At 39.6% G+C, this 23,079-nt stretch overlaps 2 protein-coding genes across 6 annotated transcripts; both read left to right on the forward strand.

The window, feature by feature from the left end:
• Positions 1-3,288: 3,288 nt before the first annotated feature.
• On the forward strand, positions 3,289-3,993 carry LOC139911083 (histone H1-like). 5 transcript variants are annotated; one of them, XM_078284685.1, is made up of 2 exons: positions 3,289-3,855; positions 3,895-3,993. In XM_078284685.1, the coding sequence occupies exons 1-2, from the start codon at positions 3,289-3,291 to the stop codon at positions 3,991-3,993; spliced, it is 666 nt and encodes a 221-aa protein (XP_078140811.1). The 5 variants fall into 5 exon arrangements, with proteins under 5 accessions (XP_078140811.1, XP_078140812.1, XP_078140813.1 ...); XM_078284686.1 differs by having other exon boundaries at positions 3,925-3,993; XM_078284687.1 differs by having other exon boundaries at positions 3,940-3,993.
• Positions 3,994-11,728: 7,735 nt separating this feature from the next.
• LOC139911106 (C-type mannose receptor 2-like) lies at positions 11,729-22,072 on the forward strand. Its single transcript, XM_078284530.1, has 5 exons — positions 11,729-11,813; positions 12,141-12,527; positions 16,304-16,648; positions 16,788-16,882; positions 21,074-22,072. Exons 1-5 carry the CDS (start codon positions 11,777-11,779, stop codon positions 21,203-21,205), a joined length of 996 nt encoding a protein of 331 aa, XP_078140656.1. The 5' UTR covers positions 11,729-11,776; the 3' UTR covers positions 21,206-22,072.
• The last annotated feature ends 1,007 nt before the right edge of the window (positions 22,073-23,079 follow it).

Below are 23,079 nucleotides of genomic sequence, written 5' to 3' on the forward strand. Positions count from 1 at the left end.
TGAGTCATGAGAAGTCCGGCACATTCTTATACTTGAAACATTCTACGATTAGGTTGCATCTGTGCAAAACAAAGATAAACGATTAGGGTGCATCTGTGCAAAACAAAGATAAACGGGCTAGAGTTCCCAGGGTCATCTTCACACAGTAGCCATTGTCTCAAGCCAGTGGAAATGTACTGAGAGCAGACAACATAGAAATAAGACAGTGCTTCATGCATAGAGAAACAGAATGGTATAATATAATTTCCACTACACCTCTCATCAGACTTATATAAATAATTGCTATGGTGTGACAGTGTAGAGAGCTTTCCAAGTTCCACACACCTTAGATGATGCAACCAGTGGAAGGCCATGCTACAAGTGAATTGTGACTTGTTAGCAATAGCGGCTGGATTTACAGCAAAGAGGCGGTGGTAAGGTTCAACCAATAAAATGTTTTATTCACCCACAAAAAATACATACAAAAAGACAGCAACAAAGTAGTGCATTACTGGCAGACTAAACGGCCCAAAAAATAAGGAGCATGGCTGTGAGCAGCTCCCCAGGGTCCCACCAACAGCAGAGTCAGATGTCAACTGGCAGCCTTTTATACTCTGCCACAGGAAATCTACCTGGATGCTACTAACAACAGAGGTGTACTTAACAATGGCTTTTAACAATAGAGCGTATTTCCCCATTAACCTACCACCCTGTCTATAAAATAAATCCTACTCCCAAACCAATAATTACATATTACGACATATAAACAATTCTAGTTACGAGTTAGTTGGCACAGTTTTATTTTAGCTTTCTCCAAAACGTATGGAGTGAATGGAGGTCACTTCTTTAGACTTGCAAAACACAAGTGAAGCCAAACCAGTGCACTGTGGGTCCAAAAGTCCAATATTTACCTCATTATCTCCTAGATTTTCCGCACTTGTTCAACAGTAGCAAGCTGATGTTTCCTTCAAATACTGTTGGGAATATTGTAATTACGGATACAGCGGACTTGAACGACCCAATAAAGTGGTAAAAACAAATTGGAATATCAAATGTTGCATGACACCTAAGATGCCAAGATGTGACATTCTCAGTTGTTTAACTTTTAGGTGCATAACAACTTTTACAACCAATAAACTTATTATAATATCAGTTATTGATACAATAACTGATGCAAATATTCTCTTTTCTGTGTCATTGCAGCTGCAAGTAACTGGCATTTTGTTTCTGAAATAGTGACCAAAAAAACTACTTTTGTTTCAGCCTCCATTTCGTTATATCTGACAAAAAAGTGCTTGAACATACGAGTTGTATTTACAACTATAACATTCAGAAGTACGAGCTGACGAGGAGCACATGAAGGCAACAAGGCTCATCAGATTTTTTGCCCTTTTTGGAACTCTAAAGAAATTCACTCAGCTTTGTTGGAGAAGGCTGCTACAAAGCTGTGGCAGCTTGTTTGTTATATTGACATACAAACTTCACTAGTGTTTCAACTGACATGAGGGTGGATAATAAAAATAAAAAAAATAATAATAAAATGTGTGATTTACTCCTTTAAAGGCATACTATGCAGGGTTTTCCCCATGCTACATATTGTTTAACCTCTTATGAAAAAGTAGTACACTTAAGTATTTTTTTAATAGTAAACTTTAAGTATAAAAGGTATGCTGACTAAAAGTGAAAGTAAAAATATTTTGCTTCCACACAAATGTAACTGTTTTGTCAGCTCCATTGCCACCAATGTAAATTCATTTAATTATGCTTTTGATATTAGGGTAACTTCAGGTGTTGTACCGGTCACCATTCATGAGCGAAAGGTACAGTCACATTAAAAACTGTCCTGTAGCAGGATCAGTCATCCTCAGATAAATAAATGTTGCTGGAAAGATGTCATTGGTCCTCATTTCACTAAGGTCTCTGTCACACCCTGACTACTCCAATCACTATTAGGAAGTTTACTGTCTTGTATCAACATTAGCCAAATAAAATGTGATATGGAATAATATACCAATGATCAAAGACTTTTTTTTTTCTTTTGCAATGGACCAAACAGTTCTTCCTCACACAGTTTTCTTACACTGATGCTTTGCATTTACATTTGATGTTTTTAGCTCCAACTCAATTGTTTTATATTTCAGGTACATCAGTGACATTCTTATTTACAGTCATTTCCATTAAGTGATTAGTTAGATTTAGGTTAATCTTTGTAAAGTCCTTGAGACATGCTTTTGTGATGAAGGGCTGTATAAATAAACCTGACAGCTTCCCCCCACATTTGAGGAATGTTTATAACTGACATTCTTATCTACAGTACCCTAAATGTTCAATAAGTAAATCACACTAAGTACAATAATTATATAATAACAGTAAGCTTTACAACTGTCAACACTATAAGCAATCAATCGTAATGAGTGCAAGGGACAAAGCCAGAGTCAAGAGATGGAACAAATATTCCTGTCTTCCAAGAATTATGTAGGTGACAGAAATATGATCAAATAATTTATGTTTTCTTTTTCAAAAACAAATGATACAAACTGTGTACATATTTTCGTTACCAGCATTTGCTTTCCTTATATTTTCGTAGACTTTTCGTAGATAAAGGCCTTGACAAGGTTGTGTTCAGTAGAACCTCCAAAATGGAAAGAAATGTTAATTATATTTACTTTTGTTATGATGAATACAAAACATTTTCAGATCTTATTAATCATGAATGAAGTCCTCAACAGAACAAAATAAATGATTATAGCCACAGTGTCCATCTCTTAGAGTCTCACGCCACAGCCCACCGCCAGCATGAGTGTGTTTGCTGATACCAAAATAGCTTCAGTTTAAATCAAAACGATTTTCAAGAGATGATTATTTTTACTTTTAATTTCTAGATAAACATCTCGGCCAGCTGTAAACGGGTTTTGGTGGGTATCTAATGCACTTTAAAGCATTTTAGGAGAGAAATGTCAGTGAGCAGCGCTTCCCACGACGGTGCATAGGTGAGGTTTGGAGCCTCCCCGAACAAAATGCAGAAACCTTCAGCGCTCTACATGACTTCAATATGAAGAGACACAAGTCTGCTATCGGGTCCATTCGCTGCTAGACTTCAGTATTTCTCCCAGATCTGTATTTTAGACATTTATCGATGAAGAGAAAACACAAGCTGCACGGCATTCCGCCTGCACAAAGCACGGTGGGCTGAGTGGAGTCTACACGGTTCTCACGGTGTGTTTAAGTCCCACCCCCTGCTCCGGCTTCACTACCAGTCCAGTCAGACTCCCAGTTTGGTGTGTATCTGAACAAACGACAGAGAAGAGAATGGCAGAAGTCGCCCCAGCTCCAGCCGCCCCCGCCCCGGCCAAAGCAGCCAAGAAGAAGGCTCCCAGGCCGAAGAAGGCCGGCCCCAGCCTCGGTGAGCTGATCGTTAAAGCTGTGTCCGCCTCCAAGGAGCGGAGCGGCGTGTCTCTGGCCGCCCTCAAGAAGAGCCTGGCTGCCGGAGGCTACGACGTGGACAAGAACAAGGCCCGCGTCAAGATCGCCGTCAAGAGCCTGGTGGCTAAGGGCGCTCTGCTCCAGACCAAGGGGACCGGGGCCTCCGGCTCCTTCAAGATCAACAAGAAGGCCGACACCAAGCCCAACAAGCCGGCCAAGAAGGCCGCCCCGAAAGCCAAGAAGCCCGCTGCCAAGAAACCCCTCAAGAGCCCCAAGAAGGCGACCAAGAGTCCCAAGAAGGTGGCCAAGAAGCCCGCAGCCGCCAAGAAATCCCCCAAGAAAGCAAAGAAGCCCGCAGCGGCCAAGAAACCAGCCAAGAGCCCCAAGAAGGCGACCAAGAGTCCCAAGAAGGTGGCCAAGAGCCCCCAGAAGGTGGCCAAGAGTCCCAAGAAGGTGGCCAAGAGCCCCAAGAACGTGGCCAAGAGCCCCAAGAAGGTGGCCAAAAAGCCCGCTGCTGCCAAGAAAGCACCAGCGAAGAAGGCTGCCAAGCCCAAGGTGGCGAAGAAGAAGGCAGCACCCAAGAAGAAGTAAACATACAAACAATACTTCATCCACAAAAGGCTCTTCTAAGAGCCACCCACAAGTTCAATGAAAGAGCACCTGATTAATGCACTTGTGCCAAATATAACAATACATGTACAAGTTCATTACTTAAACAAAGTATTAATTAGCCTACTCAGTATTAACTCAGCTGTAGGCCAACAAGCTGCATTTTATCTAGCCTAGATGAGGTGATTGAGGTGATAGTTATAATATCCAAAGCCTATTTGCAGAGGAATAGTCAAGTGAAAATAACTCTGCTTCAATATTCATACTATCCATTCTTTGACCCCATTTGTCCACAGTTCTGTTTCTGTAATCAGGTTACTTACTGACCAACACTGTAAAAAGCAGCCGTATCCATAAGTTCATGTTAAATTTAACTTTAGATACAAATGCCAGTCGGACAAACAAACAAAAAATAACAAATGGACCCATCTTCTTCAGTTGGCCTACTATTTGACATCAAGAGAAGCCTATAACTATTAATTTCATTAACATAATTATTAACTTCATAACTCATTCACTACACCCCATCTTTGATCAGATTTTAATTTAATAATCATATTAGTCTAGTATCAGATTCGTATTTGCATTTAGACTTTGATCATACATTTATTACATAGGCTATTGTATTAAAAAATAAAGATAAATTGCCTACAAAAACAATGTCTTTAAAGAAATATTCTTTAAATGGGAGAAATAAAGTATATATAGCCTAGTAGTTTAATGTATTCCATCCTATCTTTTATCATTTTTTCCACAATGTTTTAGTTGTGATACATTCAAGGAGAGGAAAAGAATAGCCTACCAGAAAATTGAGAAATATATATGAATTTGATTACAGTTTTAGAAGGTTTACATGTTGTAAGCTCCATACTCTAGATTAAATATAAAAAGAGTGACAAAACTTTCACTTTTTGTAACTTATACATTTACTACTTACTGTAAGAGCCACCTCAACCCTCACAAAGAGTTACAGTTCTTATGCTTCTGGCTACAGTTATGAATCTTATTTGGGTGTTAAACAACGCAAATGTTGTTTAATTTAGCAATTTGACTTGTCACCGAACACAAATCACCACAGATGTTGTAGTTTAGTTTTAGCATTGATCAACGCATACACTCTTACAGTTGTATGTTAAAATAGTTTGAGAAGGCACCCAACGGAAAGAGAGTAGGCTATTAAACAGACACATTTTTGTTATCATTGTAGGCTATATTAGGCTGAACAATGTTCAGTGTTATTTCAAAGCTGTGAGGAGAAGATCAAAGTGATGCACAATACTGAGGGGTATCTTATTCCAGAAAGCGGGATTGGCAAATTATGCAGATCTAACTCAGAATTCACTGAAAACCGAGATCAGAGTAAATCTAGATCAGTTGCTATGGCAATTTATGTTCTCAAACTAACCTCTGTGGCTCAAGATAAACCCGACTGAGTCTGCAGCATTTAGCATCACACAACTCAGTTCGTTCAACTTGTCTCGAAAATTACTTTCCCTGTCATGGAAGATCCCGTCTACATGCAAGCTCAAATTATTCTTTTTTTCTCCCACTTCTGACTTAATATCTCACAATTCTGACTTTTTTCCCCTCACAATTCTGACTTTATATCTCTGTATTTCTTTAAATTAGGTTGTGCCTGCATGCAGCCTAGTCTGAGGAATGTCTCAGAGTGTGTAGGACAGTATTAGCCTGCATGCTTTTTTCCTCAGTCATTTGACAGAATGATAATACTTTGAGAGGCTCCATCATCTATATTTTCACAATATTGAGTAATTAATCTATTTTTTCTGTGTGGATTTATTATGTACTTTAATATAACCCCTAAACAACAGTAATGGATGAATAACAGTATGAATAAATAACAGTAGTTTTGGTATCCGTGCAAAGTGAACTGGAGTCTTTGTATGAAAAGAACACAATGACAACAACACAAGAATGATTATTATTGTATTGCCATTACATTATTTGTCCTGTAGAGGGGATTGTTCATCTTGTCAGCATTTACTGCAGCTCTTTGATAAACTGCAGTATATATTGTATGTACCACTACTTTTTACTGATATGAGCTGGGATGTTTCCTCCACATTCTCAAACAATACTTGTTGCATTTTCTTCTACTATAAACTCAGAAGACAAGATATGTAAGAACTTACTGCCACTGGATTTACGTCCTAATGACATCCTGGAAGTGTGAAACTCTGGTGTGTTAAATGTGTTCCTAATGTAAGTGTATACTACTGTTTTAGTACCATACACACACAGATTAGTATTATGCTTATATCTGCTGTCTACTGTATGTATCATGTACTTGGTGAGATCTGGAATATCCTGTATGATGAAGAAAGAAAGAAACATTGACACAACACAATCAGGTTTTTACTTGTTTTTTAAAACAGCTTTTATAAACGGTCCCCACAAAGCAATTTACTGATATGTGGTCAGGCAGACACTCCACAGCGAGTGCTCTGTAAAATCCTACTTATATGACTAATACAGACTTGAAAGAACAGAAAGGCTTGTACGAATTCATCCCTAAACACACCAGGTCTGAATACAAATCTCAAATGAAAATGAGAGGAAAAACAATCACCCTACAGTGGGAGGCAGTTACACAGAAAACAAATGTCATTTGGATCACAAAATATTCAACATAGCTACATCAATATTGTACTATTCTTATCTCATGTTCATACAGAACCTTTACAGAGATGCTACAAGGTTATTCATGTGAAGGGCTGCATGTATGAGAAGGGATTAAGGCTTGCCACGCCTCAGGTGTCACAACAGAATAGATGTGTGCTTTTCCAAAGCCATTGAAGTCGGTAGACTTGCAAACTGTGTAAGCACCTATGTTGTCAAAGAGAAGCCAGTCTCCCACTTGTAACTCAGGCAGGCTGCAGTCGTCAGTAATCTTGTCCATGCTGTCGCAGGTTGGACCCCAGATGACAGACCGGTATCTCTGCTCACTGCTCTCAACTGTCTATGTAGAGCAAAGTAAAACAACTCAAGACACACAATTAACTTGAAGCCATTATAGCTAAAAAAATAAATAAATAAATAAAAAGGAGTGCCCTCTGTACCTGTGTTTCAGATACACACCTATGGTTGTGTGTGACTAAAGTGAGTTTATTACTTTCTTCATATGTTATTGTAGTTTAATGATTATTTGTAGATTGAATGTGATCAAATGCTTGACTAGTGTATGTTTATTGCTAAATGCTATAATGGTCACCTTGCCTGTTTGCCTTGAGACTACAGATTTATAGTATTGTGTGTAAGTGTGCAGTGTACATGATTCATTAACTGTAGTTCTTAATTAAGGAGATGAAACATCTAGGAATCCTTATAACCTAATTTAGATTCACACTTCTAAAGATAGCTATAAGTTTGCCATTCGCTGATAAAAAAAAAAAAAGGAATATTCAATGCAATATGGTTTTAATAGGATAAAAACTTGGTAAGAGCATCATGAGTTTGATTTCTATAATCAGTTCAACTTTGATTAATTCAATCATTCCACACAAATTCAGAAAACAGAACACAGAATTTAAATTAAACCATTATTGTTCTTAACGGTCAGTCTGGCCTGTTAAAACTAAACATCAGCAGACGACTTGTAGGTTGAGTTTAATGTGATCTAGTCGATGGATACAGCTGAAATCCTCCCCTAACAGCCGTAGTTGTCAACACTGGAAGCAGAAGCGATGAATGCGCCTGGAGCGTTCCCGTGGCCTAGTGGCGTGTTCACAGAGCACAAAAAAATACAGATTCATACGGCTTCTGGTGGCTTCTAAAGAAAAATGAGCCCAAGGATTTAAAACTGATACTTCAAAGGGTCAAAGACAAAAAAAAAAGTCTGAGCTTTACAAACATTTCTTTTCTAATGTACTCTCTAATGTAATCTCCATGGGAAAAAAGTCGTTTTGGGCCCCATGGCGTCAGTAACTTGCAGTTCAGAGCCTGGCTACTAACGGTGAAAGCAGATATCCACTTTCCCAAAACAAACTCTTTCATCTGTGGAAATTTCCCGTGCAGATCAGCGTGGTAAAAACTGATAAGTTCTTTAATGGACACACAGGAGAACATCCTAACATTAAAAGTCATTATGTAGGCGACAGCAGCAGCCCATCTCCCGTCATTTTATTGAATGCAGCCATAACATCAGTGACTTAAAATTGCATTGGAATAGAGAAGGTATGGTTAAGTCGCAGAGAGGCGATGATGAACAAAACTCTTTAAGAAGAGAATGGTTCTGGATACAGACTCTGAAAACAGCAACTCCAGTATCATGAACGAAGAATTCAATTTGGCGGTCTTCCTATAACAAATATAGACTAATGATACTCAGAGTATCTACAGTAAGTATGTGATTTTACTCTTGATTTTTTTTTTAATGTTGATGTAACTGATTCATGAATGGCCACACGCCTGCTGTCCACAGCTGTGTCCAGTATTTATAGCATTGTTCTCGATAACATTATAAGCTCTTAAATGACTTCTTGTAATGTTTTCTATCTGCCTTGTACTGTGTGAGTGTCAGCACCTGTGTAGCGTAAAAAGTTTATTAGCCGCTGAGAGGCTAAGTAGGGGAGGCTATCTGTCCGACTCGCTGGCTCCAATCAAACACGTTGACTCCGCGGCTGACATTTGAATGTTTATTTCAAGCAGTCCGTAGCATCAAACAATGCTGTATGCATATGTGAAACAATGGCGTTTAGTGTAGAAACAAAATGTAAAACATAAGGTCAACAGAAAATAAGGACTCCCCACTCGCCCCCTCTCTGCCTAACCAGACTGACTGGCTAACAAACAGGTGATATCTCTTCCGCTACCAACACCAACACCCCCCACCCCCCCACCCCCACCCCCCCGTCATGCCCCAAATTACCATAAGTGACAGTGAAGCAGTGTGAGCACAACACAGACATGGCTCCTACAACCTGTTCACACATGCAATGTACTATTTAAGGCGGAAGTTGGCATGTTGTCTACAGACACGTTTGTCTGTCATGATTTATTCAACTTTAAAAAATAAAAAGTTCTGAGTGCGAACCAATATCTTCATATTAAATGATTTGAATCCTGCATAACAGCAACCTGTCTGACCACAGTGGTCCTCTATTAATGTATTATTTTAAACTTGTGAATTATAACAGATTTGGTGTAAACTGCAATACATGTTGACATACTGCAACTGTTCTTCAACAAAAGCCTATAATGGAAAATAGTGTGAACCACACTCTTCTTGATGCAATGCAAATTATACATTCACCAATGTGTTTGCATCTGTCTGTATACAAATAAACCTCAACCACAAAAATTGAGGAAGTTGCTGAAAGCTACTCAGAGCAAATGTGTCAACACAATGGAATATATTTTCCATTTACAGATTGATAAAACAAATATAAAATGAAATTCATTTAGACATTAAAACTCAAATACTCTGTTCCATAACATCAGTCACATTGCTTGTGTATGGAGCAAGTTCAGATATCAGCACACCAAGTCTTAGTCCTTTGTCTGGTCTCATGAGTGAGTCATCACAGTCAGAAATAATGGTTGGAGTATCTCAGACTCATCAGAATAACATAATAAACTGCAAGCAGTCATGGACGGGGCTGGCCAGATGTAGCGTAAGAGAAAAAAGAAAAAGAAAATAACAACAAAGAAAGCGCAAAGTTTACTCTGTAGCACCCAGGACTCGAACTCACAACCTTTGACTACTATTTTCCATTGACTACAATCAGTTTTTGAGATAGAAGTCTGAAATTTTGTAAGTTGCATCCACGAAGACAGGGACATATTTTATATTTTTTACATGAAGATTGGACATTGAATAAGCAACTATTTACAGTGGGTGTGTACAGTACGATTTACAGTAAAACATTTTGATCTGCTGTGGGCTCAGTTTTTGATCACATGAAAAACCCCACAATAGTTTTATTTTTGCATGTCTAAGGATGCTCTGTAGCAATTTCCATGTAATTTGTGCAAAATATGTGGGACTAGTTAGATTTAATTAGTTATGCAGTTTTTAATCAGAGTGGTAGACTTCACAATTAACTATAGGTACCAGTTTATGAAAGTTTTGTCTTGTTTGGGCCGATAACCTCAGAAAATTACAGAGCTGTAGCATGTATTGTTGATTTTTTATGATTTTTTAAAAAGTTTTAAGCTTTAGACCACTGCTGTAGCGCCACCATCTGGACTATTTGCCCCATACTTTAGTGAGTGTCATTTGGCATGGGATGAAAAAAGCAATGATAAAAACAAGTATTCTGTATAAACTACAGATCAGTAATGTACTGTCTCATTTCGGGCCGCCTGACATTCCACGAACAGTAATACCCCAGGATTTACTGTCTGTATCTTGTATTTAAATAATGTGGTTCCTTTTGTGCTTTCATGAGGACACCTGAGCCTCTTCTCCAAAATGTGTCACAACATTTTCATGATATTCAAATAGCTTCACAGGAAAGAGAGCAGCATTGTTTCAGCTAAACAAATCATGCTGTGAGGATTATCTTCATCTTCAAATGATCAGACCGTCACTTACGTAAGGAAGAAAGAGGAGACAGAGGGGTGGGAGACGTTTTCCAATACACAGGATCTGATGTGACCTCTCCATGTGCTATTAAAGTAGGATGTGCAGCTTCAAAGAAACCTGTCTTGAATGTTAGAGGACTGCACTGACCAGACCTGCGCTCACTACACTTACATTACACTGATCCATCCATACTGCCAAGTCAGTGTTGTGGGACTGCAAGTGAAGCGGGACAGAAAGACTGAGTGACAGACAACATTTCTCTCTTTTACACAAGAAAGGTAAGGCATCATTTATTTGAAAGAATATTTCTGTCAGCTATTTGATAAAGATAATTTCACATTTATTTCATTCAGGTAATGATAAAGGTGGTGAGGTGATGGGTAAGTATTGATGATAAAATTTGATTTGACAAGAAAAATGGAACAGTGCTTTCACAAGTGCAACTTCACTTATGGAATATCTTCTGAGATTAACAGCAAAATATGTTATGGATAACATATTCTGATATTGTGAATGTATAGCCTATATTTATTAAGATGTATTTGTCAGCTGTTTAAAACTTTCACACACAACAGCAAAACACTTTTGATGTTAAACGGAGGTGCTTGAGACACAAAATGGATTTCAGAGAAATCTGACTGTGCTATAGCCTACATATCAGTCCACAAACATTCAACATAGTGACTGAATGCTGAACGTATATTTGTACAGTGATATGTATGGTTGACTGTCCATAGCATGTCTTAGTGCATTGGTCAAAAAGGCATCATTTCTATATACATATTGTTACACTGATATGTTTTAAAGTGTGTTCCTCATTATAGATTCTTCAAATATTAGATACAGTATTTGAAGCTGCAGTAGGTAACTTTTATGGATTAACATTTGTATATGTTACAAAAATAAATCGGCAGGTTTGATGGCCAAAAACAAGCATAATATGTCAGAATCTCACAAACAGCGGTAGTCCCATTTCACTGCTATTCTCATTTCAATGTGAAATGTGTGGAAACCCATCCGACCCTCCTCTCACTCACTGGGAGGAGCGGGAGCCGTGTCAATCCTTGTGTTGGTTAGAATTTCCAGAGATTTGATCTCTTTCCTCCCGAACTTACCTGCAGCAGCTTTAAAAATTAAAATAATTGAGCAGCTCTCCTCTCACAGTAATCATCTTATTCTGATGACAGCAAGGTGCAGTGAGCTGTGGCATCGTACATCATGGAAGGGAAGGCGTTTGTTATCATGGTCTTATCAGGTTAGTGTCATTTGATGGTCATATCTGATCAAAAACAAGAAAGTCAAATGTCTCTCACTGAATTTATTTCATGGAGAAGTCATTGTACAAACACAGAAAATAAAAATAAATTCAAATCTAGAATCTGATTTATCATTTAAAGCAGATGGGGAATGTGCTTTCTCAATTCTTGTAACCTTTGTATGATTTTTGATACATGAGAGTTGTTTGTGCTTGAATCTCTTGCTTATGTCATATTTTAGCAAAAAATATCACTGCAGTTAGTCATTTCTCTGCAGGAGTCATTGTACAAACTGATTTCACTAAATGCTTTGATTGTCATCACAGGACTGTGCACCCTCCCCTCATGTTTTCCTCGTCAGTACCACCTTGTTGAAGAAGGAAAGAACTGGACTGAAGCCCAGAGCTACTGCAGGGAGAAGTTCACTGACCTGGCCACCGTAGACAACCAGGAAGATATGGCCAAGCTGAATGAGATATTAGGCAGACATTATAAAGGCATTGTCTGGATAGGACTGTATGATGACATTAACAGTTGGAGGTGGTCTCTGGAAAACAAGAGTTACTATAGTGAAGAAGAGGCAGAGTTCAGGATGTGGGGCGGTAACGAGCCTGATAACCTCTACAATAATGAGAGCTGTGTGTTCATAGATTGGGCTGGAATGTGGTTGGATGCTCCTTGCAGTTTTAAACAGCCATTTATCTGCTACAATGGTAAGAAGAAAACAACAAAATGAATAACAAATATAGCTGCAAGTGACAATTGGCACTATGTGAGTTACTCTTTAAGGAAACTCCACAATGTATTTCCATATATTTGATTATATATATATATTTGCATTTATATATATTTATTATATCATTTGATTATATTATTTAGAGGGTGATACTTTACACAAGGAGGTATGAAAATGAAAAGTACAAGTGCAAACCCCTATCGTACACATATTATTGTTTCCCCAAAGAAATCTATCCATATATGTCAAAGAGAGAGAGAGAGAGAGAGAGAGAGAGAGAGAGAAAGAGTCAGAGAGAGAGAGAGAGAGAGAGAGAGAGAGTCAGAGAGAGAGAGAGAGAGAGATACTGGCAGAATGCCGTGAGAATGTGCATACCGCGCATGTGTAAACGTTCTGAGTCAGCTGAGGTGAGTGTATGACATCATATGCGATGATATTGATCTTAACGTGCCCGATAAAGGCCATCATTATCGAGTATGCCTTTGTGCATCAGCCAATCACATTCTGACACAAGAAAGTTGGAATGACTTAATCGGTTGATTGGCTTTTGGTGCAAAAAAACAAGCACAGATCCTGTACAGGCCCACGGCACGTGTGTTCAGTTTAATTTCATTTAATTTATTTAATTTCACTTTATTTTATTTTATTTTATTTATTAAAGCATTGCTACAGAGTTGATGATCAAATTAATTCCACTAACATTTCTTAAATACCACAAGGTAATAACATTACGTACCTTTAAAGTTTGCAGCAGAAGACGAGTTATCAAGTTACTGTTTCCAAATCCCGTTACTAACACGGGAGAGTTTGGAGCAATTGTGTAATTTTAAGTTCCACTTCTGTTTTCACATCGGGAGACTGCTGGTTTGAGTACAAAGCTGCTGGTCTATAACAGACATGACGTGATGTCCACGTCAGGCGCATTAGAGTTCGATTTAGATCAATTTCTATACATAGACCAACTTTTTTTTTTGTGCCGGCCACAGATGAGTCTATGTATTGGAAACACTGCATCTCGCAGCCAAAGACGCCCTCTAGAGGCCATCAGACGAAGTGTGAAAAAAAAGTTTGGTATTTAAAGACGAGATGAAATGAAAAATGCCTTTTTAACCCTTTTAGATCACATCCCCGGTCATACTGTGCACCTATTTAACAATATATGCCAAAAAAAAAATACAAAAAATCAATTTCATTGTATTCTTATATCAAAATTCAATCATGTTTTCTTCCTGTAAAACAAAATATGCCGTGTGCTTACGTAAGCATGCCCGTAACTAATTTCAACCAATAATATCATGACATCCACCCATCAATCAATTTTCAACTTTTAGCGCACAGAGCTAAGAGGCTAAGATTCATTAGTTAGCTAGCTAGCAACAGCACGGTACTTCGGTGTGTCTTCGGGTGTTATGACTTTTCAACGTTCAAATCAAATTCCTCCCAACGTTACGTCCCGCCTGTCTTTCCTGTTTCACTCGGAAATACGTCACGATACGGAAGTTAGATACTCTCGAAATGCCGTTTCATCTCGACTTTAAGGCTGCACAAGTGCTATATCGCTGTAATTTTTCAGTAGCTTACAACTACAAGTGTTAATGGTGAATGATAAACAAAGAAAATGGGCGACAAGTCACAGAAATGCCCTCGCCTGTCAGGGAGAGGACAGGCTCTGAATCCACAACGGAAGTTGAGGTGGCTCGCCTGGAGGTGGTTTGTATTCGTAAAAACGGATCATAAACAAGAGAAGGTGATTTGTAAACTGTGTTGAAAGCCAGTTGCAATTTAAGATAGTTCGACATTTCCCAGAGGACATAATGTAATATTAATATTACATTTTTATGAAAGCTGAAGAATATTGTCAAATATTGACATCGTCAATATGACAGAAAATATCAGGATATAATTTTTTGTCCATATCGCCCACCCCTAGGTGAGTGCGATATAGCAATGTGATAACATCCTATTTCTGCAAGCCTGATTTTTATTCTAGTGGAGTCAATAGGTTTACATATTGTACAGTAATGTGGGAATAAGAATAATGCACATCAGATCATAAATTAGACCTACTGGTGTGATCAATCCAGCCAATAGGGCTGCTTTGGCTTGAATCTATACAGTTTTATGCGTCTGGCCCAGGCGATGGGCAGCTATGGTGTGCTACTCAGCATGTGTTTGTGGACAGCAGCAAAGCTGACTTTAATATGCCAAATATGGGAATGGCACTGATTAAAAAAAAGGAGGGTTAAGGCTTGGATATGCTTCGTCAGAATTGCTTCTGAGAACCGCCTGAAATGAACTTCTGAAAGTCCTGAACCTTCATGGAGGTGCTGCAGGCGGTCCGTTAAACAAGGGGGTGGGCTGGTAAACAGGAACTAACTAGTCATTATTGGCGGTGGCGCACCACCACAATATCGACACGGGCCGACAGAAACCCAAAAGTTGGTCAGTATATAGAAATTGAAAAACTCTGTCACACCAGAGACTGATCTGTCCGGTGCTCACACAGCTGCTTCTTGTAAACTCACCACACACAAACAGAGGGGGACCACTAGAATCAACATAAATCTCTCTTAAATCAACATATCTACCAATTTTCATGATGATTGAATACACTGCCATGGAGTTCAGGACAATTATGTAGTTTGAAACATTTTGGGGGAAATTAAGTTGTTAGTAGCGGCCAAACAGTTAATGCAATTAGGCTGGTTTAAAGTAGGATTGTTTATTTCAGTCCCCGAAGCTGCCAACCAATTTTGGCGCATGTCGCACAAAAATTGAAAGAGTTTATTGGAAAAAACTGTTTTACATAACAAATGGTGGAAAATCTAAATAGCTGACATGGGTAGTCACAATGACAAAGTTCTAGATCTAGAAAGCCCGGATATGTGTATACAGTTTGGCATCAATTCGAGTTGCGGTAGTTATAGAACAAAACATAAATATGTGTGCCATAGCGCCACCATCTTGTCAATATACGTGGCCTGCCTTACCTGAGTAGTGGGGGGCCAAAGCGGCCCACCTGCCAGTCGCTGTAGGACTTTTGAAGTTTTTGAGCTGCAGACACTTAAAGTTCCCAGAACAAGTCCAGCAAATACATAGGGCTAAATAGTTGGACACCTAATAATCATCATCATCTTAATTAATTAATTAATGTAAACAAAAGTTTCTACCGTCTTCAGATGATAAGCGTATCAAAATCATCTCACCTGGGGTGACTGTGAAAGACTTTAAAGGCCCAATCATTGACTGCGGGAGAGATAATGACGTCAAATCTTTATGTCCCTGGTTGAATTGGGATTTTGTTGCTATTGAGTGGGACAGGGCAATGCTTTCCTGGAAAAAAGATTTACTTGGAAAACGTAGCTTCCTTCCTTCCTTCCTAGCATACTGTTCACCCTTATAAAGAATACAGGAAATTTTGGGAAGCATTGCCTCTCCCCCAAGCCACACATTGTCTTCATATGTACAACAGATGTGATCAGCTCTCTCAAAACAAACCAACCAACCACTTTTTCAGGTGATAACTAAAGATATTCTAATTTGGCCTTCAATCTGTGTCATCCCCTTCCCCTCTTTCAGCGTAGAGGCTACACAGTGTTGGCTAGCTACTGCTTTGAGTTACTGGATAGCCTGTAAACCAGCAAAAAGCTTTCAAAAGTATTGTGCAGAAATGCCTTCATGGTCATTGTTGAGTGCAACATCATTGCTGAGACTACAGCATCATGACTTATAAATAATAATACATATTTTCAGGGGCCATCGAAGCCCAGGACTCTTCCAGATTCATCTTGGTGAATGAATCCAAGACCTGGACCGAGGCTCAGAGCTACTGCAGGGAGCGCTACACAGACCTGGCCAGTGTGAGGAACCAAGCTGAGAACGACGAGATAAAGATGAAAAACCAGGGAAGCAATGCATGGATCGGCCTGTTCAGAGACTTGTGGAAGTGGTCAGATGGGAGCGCCACTTCATTCACTAACTGGAATACTGAAAACAGTGAACCAAATGGCTATATCGCAGAATCTTGTGTGGCTTCAAGGTATGGCAAATGGGAAGACTGGCCTTGTAGTCAGAGATTTTACTTTGCCTGCTACAATGGTGAGTTGTGATCTACAATTAAATTGTTTTGAAATTCAGTCAATTCAATATTTACAAAAAGCTTCTGGTCATCGGCTTTAATTTTTACTTTTTACTGGATGGAAAGCATATTTTATTAAAATAAAAAACCTATCCTTAGATGTTCCTGTAACAAAGCAGGTGGTGAGGGTGAAGCTGACTAAAACAGACTCCTCAGTGGACCTGGAGGACCTGAAGGAAGCCATTTTGCAGCAGGTAATGATGGATGAGCATGATGCAGAAAGATTATTTGCATTCTTACATTTTAGGATTTTAGCAATAGCACTTGTCAAGTGTAGCTTGAGTGCCAACAGTTGAATAAATGAACATTTGTATATCATCACAAACACTAAGACAAAGCAACAGCTAGGAAAAATAGCAGCTTATGAATTTTTCAATGCATTTTCCTTTTATTCCTGGCTTAAAACCTTTATGAGGAGAGTGCTGATGTTTCACTTTTTGCCACATCTGAAGAGCCGGTGTGATCTCTTCGTCAGTGTCAGTTTTCTCCATACAGTTGTTTGACTACTTCATTGGTCCTACGCATTTGGCTTACTCCTTGGTAAGCTTTGGTGCTCACTTTTCTCTACTGTTAACCTTTGGAAGGAAGAATGTTCAGGTGTCACATTACAGAAATAACTGCATCATTCTACCTCCCTTTAGATTGCAATCAATTAAATTCTGCCACTGCAGAAAGAGAGCTAATACATGCAGACAGATTTCAGTTAGGATCTAACCCACAGTTTGGGTTGTGGATATTACAGAAGCATCCTAACTGTTGAAATTTCCAAATATAGCAGCCTGATTAGCCAATTGGCTATCCTAGCTGGTTATCAGCCAGCTATTACTGTACACTAAAATAATATATTTAACTTCAAACTAAAAACCTTCAACTGAACTTGCAAGGTAAGTTTGTCAAAGCCACTTATGTCAGACAGCATCATAGTGACAGAACAAAAACAGTTTATTTTAATTATCTCTTGCGGCAACATTGTGGATTATCTATTAATCTTTAGCTGGCTGGATACAGCTGTAAACAAATAGCAACCTCAGCAAAAAATTGGAAATTGCTAATAAATGACACTGTGACTGTTTTGGATGAACTGTAGCAATTCAAGTACATTGGCTATTAATGAAAGATAAGATAAGATAGCAGGGGTAGAGGGGCCAAGTCATTGTGCAGGGTGTGGGCTGGTGGTCATATCTGGCTGGCACAGGGGTCGCTGATGGTGTTGAACCTGTAGTTGAACTGGACATGCTATTCTCAGCCATTCCTGAAGATGGCACCCCACTGATTGGGGGGGACATGAACATCCATCTTGACAGACCCCAAGCGGCTGACTTCCTTTCACTTCTGTCCTCATTTGACCTCAAACAGCTCTCCACCCCTCCCACACACAAAGCGGGCAATACACTTGATCTGATTGTGCCTCGGAACTGCTCCACAGCAAATCTGACTGTCATCCCTTTACATCTGTCAGGCCACTTCTTTATTCAATTCACAGTTTCCTTACCGGAACATCCTCACGTTCCACCGCAAATGGTCTCCTTCTGACGAAACCTCTGGTCCCTCACACCGGCTCAGCTCTCCAATGAGGTCTCGGCTAACATGCCCCCTCATAATGAATTCTCCTCACTCCACGTCAATGAGGCTACAGACACACTCTGCTCCTCGCTAGCCACCTCTCTAAACAATCTTTGCCCACTCTCATCCATCCAAACCTGCTCGTAACACCCCCCCCAGTCCATGGCTCACTGGTGTCAGAGAGCAACAGGCGGGGCTCAGAGCAGCTGAGAGGAAATGGCGCAAATCCAGAGATCCCACTGACCTCAGTGAATATCAGACTCTCCTATCAGCATTCTCCTCCCATTTAAAAAGAGCCAAGACCACTTATTTTCATGACAAAATCAGCAGCGCCAAAGACGCTCGAAAAATATTTTCAGCTTTTAACACGCTCCTCAACCCTCCACCACCTCCTCCCTCAACTTTGCTCACTGCTGACCTCTTCGCCTCCTTCTTTACTGATAAGGTTTCTACCAATCAGTAATCAGTTCTCTGAGCCTGACCAGCTCAGTCTGCCGCCGCCAGCTAACAGGGCCTCACTCCTCTCATTTTCCCATCTTACCGAGCTTCCGCCTGACTCTCGTCCCACTGTCCGTTGGACCCCACATTCTACCGAGACTGCGCTCTTGTCTGTTGTGGAAACACTGCGATCAGCTAGAGCTGCCGGTCAGTCTTCTGTTCTAATGTTTAGACCTATCGGCTGCCTTTGACACGGTTAACCATCAGATCCTCCTCTCCACACTCGCTGAGCTTGGCTTCTCAGGATCTGCTCTCCGCTGGTTTGAGTCCGACCTCTCAGGGAGATCCTTTAGAGCAGGGGTCTCAAACTCAATTTACCTGGGGGCCGCTGGAGGCAGAGTCTGGGTGAGGCTGGGCCGCATCAGGTATTCCACAAGAAAAGCTTTGTTAAAAAAAATCCAATCTTCTCAAATGTCTTTATTTTTATTTTTTAACACAAAATAAGATTTAAACGTCTTTATTAACAGTTCTTTAACCTCAATGGGTTCTTCTGAATATGAATTGTCCTGAACATGAATGGAACATTGAAGAACATGAACTGTTCTTCTGAACATGGCTTTTCCGCTTTTTGAACGTCATTTCCGCTTCTTTTTCCTGTGACAGCAGCACGGTGGTCGGCGGATAATAGCCCGGTAGCAGTCTCCTTTGTTTTTGCGCTCGATGTTCATGTCTTTCATGATGACATGAACACCATGGCATTTGTAGATGGTAGAAAGTACCGGGATAGCGAGCGCAAAAAGGCGACTGCTCCCGGAGTGTTATCCGCCGTGCTGTTGTTACAGGAAAAAGAAGCGGAAATGACACCGTGCTGTTGTTGTTGTTGTAAACGTAGTCATAGAAACAAAAAAAACAAATGACATCATATAGAAATATATGTAGTGTTCATCGTGTGAGGCAATGCAAATAGCGCGATGCAAATAAAAAATAATGACCCACAAATAACGGTGCGACCCTATAATTGGTCCGGGTTACCGGGGACTGTTATCGCCGACGGACAGGTGTCGCTATGTGACTGCAGACTACATTAGGCTACATTGAGTTCCTTACTTTTCTTTTATCCCGCCGCGTACGCATCACTTTGATTTATTTTGTCAGAGAGAGACATATATACGTATAATGTCCCGCTGGGCAGCAACTTAAAAAACTTTTTTTTGGAAGTGTTGTGAACGCAGCGCGCTGGGACGAATGTCCGCGTGTGCCCAATAGAAACGAGGCAGCCAGCCAGGCACGGAAGAAAACTCTCCATGGCAACGCTGCTGTAACGGCATGGATGAAGGAACGCCACCTTCAGCTTAACCTGTCAAAGACTGAGCTCCTTGTCACCGCAGCCAGTCCCTTTGTACACCAACAGATCAGTATCCAGCTCGAATCAGCTCAGCTCATTCCCGCAAAGTCTGCCAGAAACTTGGGTGTCATGATTGATGACCAACTAACCTTTAAGGAGCATGTGGCTTCTGTTGCTCGGTCATGCCGATTTGACCTGTACAACATCAGGAAGATCAGACCCTACCTGTCTGAGCATGCAGCACAACTCCTAGTACAGGCTCTTGTAATATCACGCCTTGACTACTGCAAATCCTTACTGGCAGGGCTCCCGGCATGTACGCTCAAACCTCTGCAGATGATCCAGAACGCGGCGGCGCATCTGGTCTTCAACCAGCCCAAAAGAGCACGTCACTCCCCTCTTCATATCCCTCCACTGGCTCCCAGTTGCTGCCTGCATCAAGTTCAAGTCCTTGATGCTCGCCTACAAAGCTGCAACCAAAACGGCTCTGACCTACTAAGTCTCTAGCCAGACTCTTCTCTTCTGTGGTTCCTCGGTGGTGGAATGAGTTACCAAACTCCATTCGATCCGCAGAGTCCCTCTCAATCTTTAAGAAAAGGTTAAAGACCCAGCTCTTTATCTTTATCTGCCTCTATGCACTGCCTTGTGGTACCTCTGTCCTGTTGGACTAGAACTTAGCTTTATGGCACTTACTCTCGTTGTTCTCTCCTGACTAGATCCTTGCTTGTCTTGTATTAAAATCTCATGTGTACGTTGCTTTGGATGGTAAAGTTAAGACAGGAAAGCAAGACATTTATCAATCCAACTAATCTGATCTAACCGGCTTGAATGTCAGAGGAAAGGCAGCTGCTATAAAGTGGACTCCTCCCATCATATACAGCAGGTTATGATGAATTAGGCCACAAACCTCCAGAAGGCTGAATGGTATAATAATAATAGTATAACATGGTGCTATAATGGGAAAGTATTTTTGAGACAGAATTGAAAAGTGCATTACAAACACCAAGACAATAATAAAGAATGTTTTTCTGTTTGTCAGATGAATCAGAGACTGAAGGACCGAGGCCTGAGTGGAGACGTCAAGCTGAGATGGGTGAAGCAGCCGGATGGAAAGATCTTCCACAAGGAGGAGAAGGAGGAGGAGGAGGAGGAGAGCTGCAACCTCATATGATGCTTTTCATTTTCCGTTTGTGCCGTTTCACTTGATGAAGTATTATTCATTACTTCACAAGAATAAAATCACAAGAATTATAAACATGCTAGTGTATCTGTCCATCACAGCTATATCTTCCACAGGGATCCTAACCCCTACGATAGCTCTTCTTAAAGAAAACTGTAGTTTTAGTTTCAGGACAGTTTGATTTTTTTGTTTGTTTCTTCTGTATCGGTACAGGACTGAAAGCTTCAGGCATAAGATTTGTCTTCAGCAGTTTACGTTTCAGAAAAAGTTTGATGGATTTTGTTTTGTTCCTGGTGGATGGTGATAATATTGCTAGTTCATGAAATAACCATATTTGATTTTTCAATTTTAAGAAATGTCATTAATTTTGAATGTAGGCTAAGTGAATTCTGCATTATTTACCTTATATATGTCTCTTATCTCCAATAGAATTATCTTTGTTTAACGGTGACAGCACACACACACACACACACACACACACACACACACACACACACACACACACACACACACACACTTTGCTATGACACTCACAATTGCATCCTATTTCCTTTTGATTTAATTTTCTGCATCCAGTGTTTATTTTAATTCAGTATATTTGAATGTACTTTGTTTTGTCTTCTTCTTCTGTTTTATCCAATTCAGTTGTGTTCTTGTTTGGATTTTTCTGCTGATTTCTCTCTGATTTTTCTTTGTCTCTTTTCAGGTGAGATGTTTCTTAAAAAAGAGACAGGTCTGCACTTTGCTGTATTTGATCACAAATGAACACCCATGTTTTTATTTTTCACCTTTAAAAAAACTTGTAACATTTCCTTGGGTAAATTGTAGGGATTTTATTCATTTTCTATTTACTCTTTTTTAAAACAGACAGATTTGGTGGAAACTGCAATTTATCATTGTTCTGTCATTCTTTCATTTTTATTTTCCTTGTTTGTAAAGAGCTATATAAATAAAGATTATTATTATTATTATTATTCCTATTATTATTATCATCATTATCATCATCATTACTGCTACTACTACTACTACATATTTTGACATATTCTGCAACAGTTTTTCAACAAAAACCTCAAACCAAAAACTCAAACACTCTCTTGATAAGTTCTGTCACGTTGCTTTTGTCCAGAGCAAGTTCAGATTTTATATCTTGATTACAAGACAGGTTTCAGTCTTAGTCCTCCGATGTCTGGTTTCATGAGCGAGTCTTCAGCCAGAAATGGAAAGGATAGAGTCAGCCATCATTATACGCCTAAATAACGAGTAAATACATATTTTAATAAATAAAATATAAATAAATGTAAAAAAATATATATAATACAATGCCTAGAAATTCAGAAATATATGAATAAATAACAGTGAGCATAAATTAATAAATAAATGAATTAGTAGTCATTTATTTCCCCATTTATTTCTGTATTTCTTATATGAAAATGAGGCATCTAACATCCAACACACTCATCTAACACTTGTGGCTGGTGTTTAACACACTGTTGGTTCATCATTGTTCTGGTGCATTGCTGGATTGGATTTACCTTGCTTGGCTGACAGCAGAACAACTTTGCCTGCAACAAACTTCACAACTGGGCTGTAATTTGTCCACTGAAGAGGAATAGTGTAGAGGTTTTCCATCACACTCCCGGACTAAACTGACTTCAATCCCACCTGCTGCAAACAGTTCTACAATATGATAAATGAGAAAATATCATGGCATGCATAAACTGCTGTGCTGCTTTAAGAGGTATATTGTCTTATTAAGCGGAAGCAATTGAAATTTGTTTTGACAGTTTTGCACAACCTCTTTACATGTTTATCAAACTTAAACTGGGAATCTAAAATAACACCTAACAATTTTAACTAATTTACCT

Source organism: Centroberyx gerrardi, chromosome 7 (assembly GCF_048128805.1).
Source record: "Centroberyx gerrardi isolate f3 chromosome 7, fCenGer3.hap1.cur.20231027, whole genome shotgun sequence".
Lineage (NCBI taxonomy): Eukaryota > Metazoa > Chordata > Actinopteri > Beryciformes > Berycidae > Centroberyx > Centroberyx gerrardi.

Excerpts from the sequence above, each read along its gene's own strand:
- LOC139911083 (XM_078284685.1), top strand. The coding sequence starts at position 3,289 with ATGGCAGAAGTCGCCCCAGCTCCAGCCGCCCCCGCCCCGGCCAAAGCA. Across the intron at positions 3,856-3,894 it reads TGGCCAAGAGTCCCAAGAAG|AAGGTGGCCAAAAAGCCCGC; the intron begins GTGGCCAAGAGC and ends AAGAGCCCCAAG.
- LOC139911106 (XM_078284530.1), top strand. The coding sequence starts at position 11,777 with ATGGAAGGGAAGGCGTTTGTTATCATGGTCTTATCAG. Across the intron at positions 11,814-12,140 it reads TGTTATCATGGTCTTATCAG|GACTGTGCACCCTCCCCTCA; the intron begins GTTAGTGTCATT and ends TTGTCATCACAG. Across the intron at positions 12,528-16,303 it reads GCCATTTATCTGCTACAATG|GGGCCATCGAAGCCCAGGAC; the intron begins GTAAGAAGAAAA and ends ACATATTTTCAG.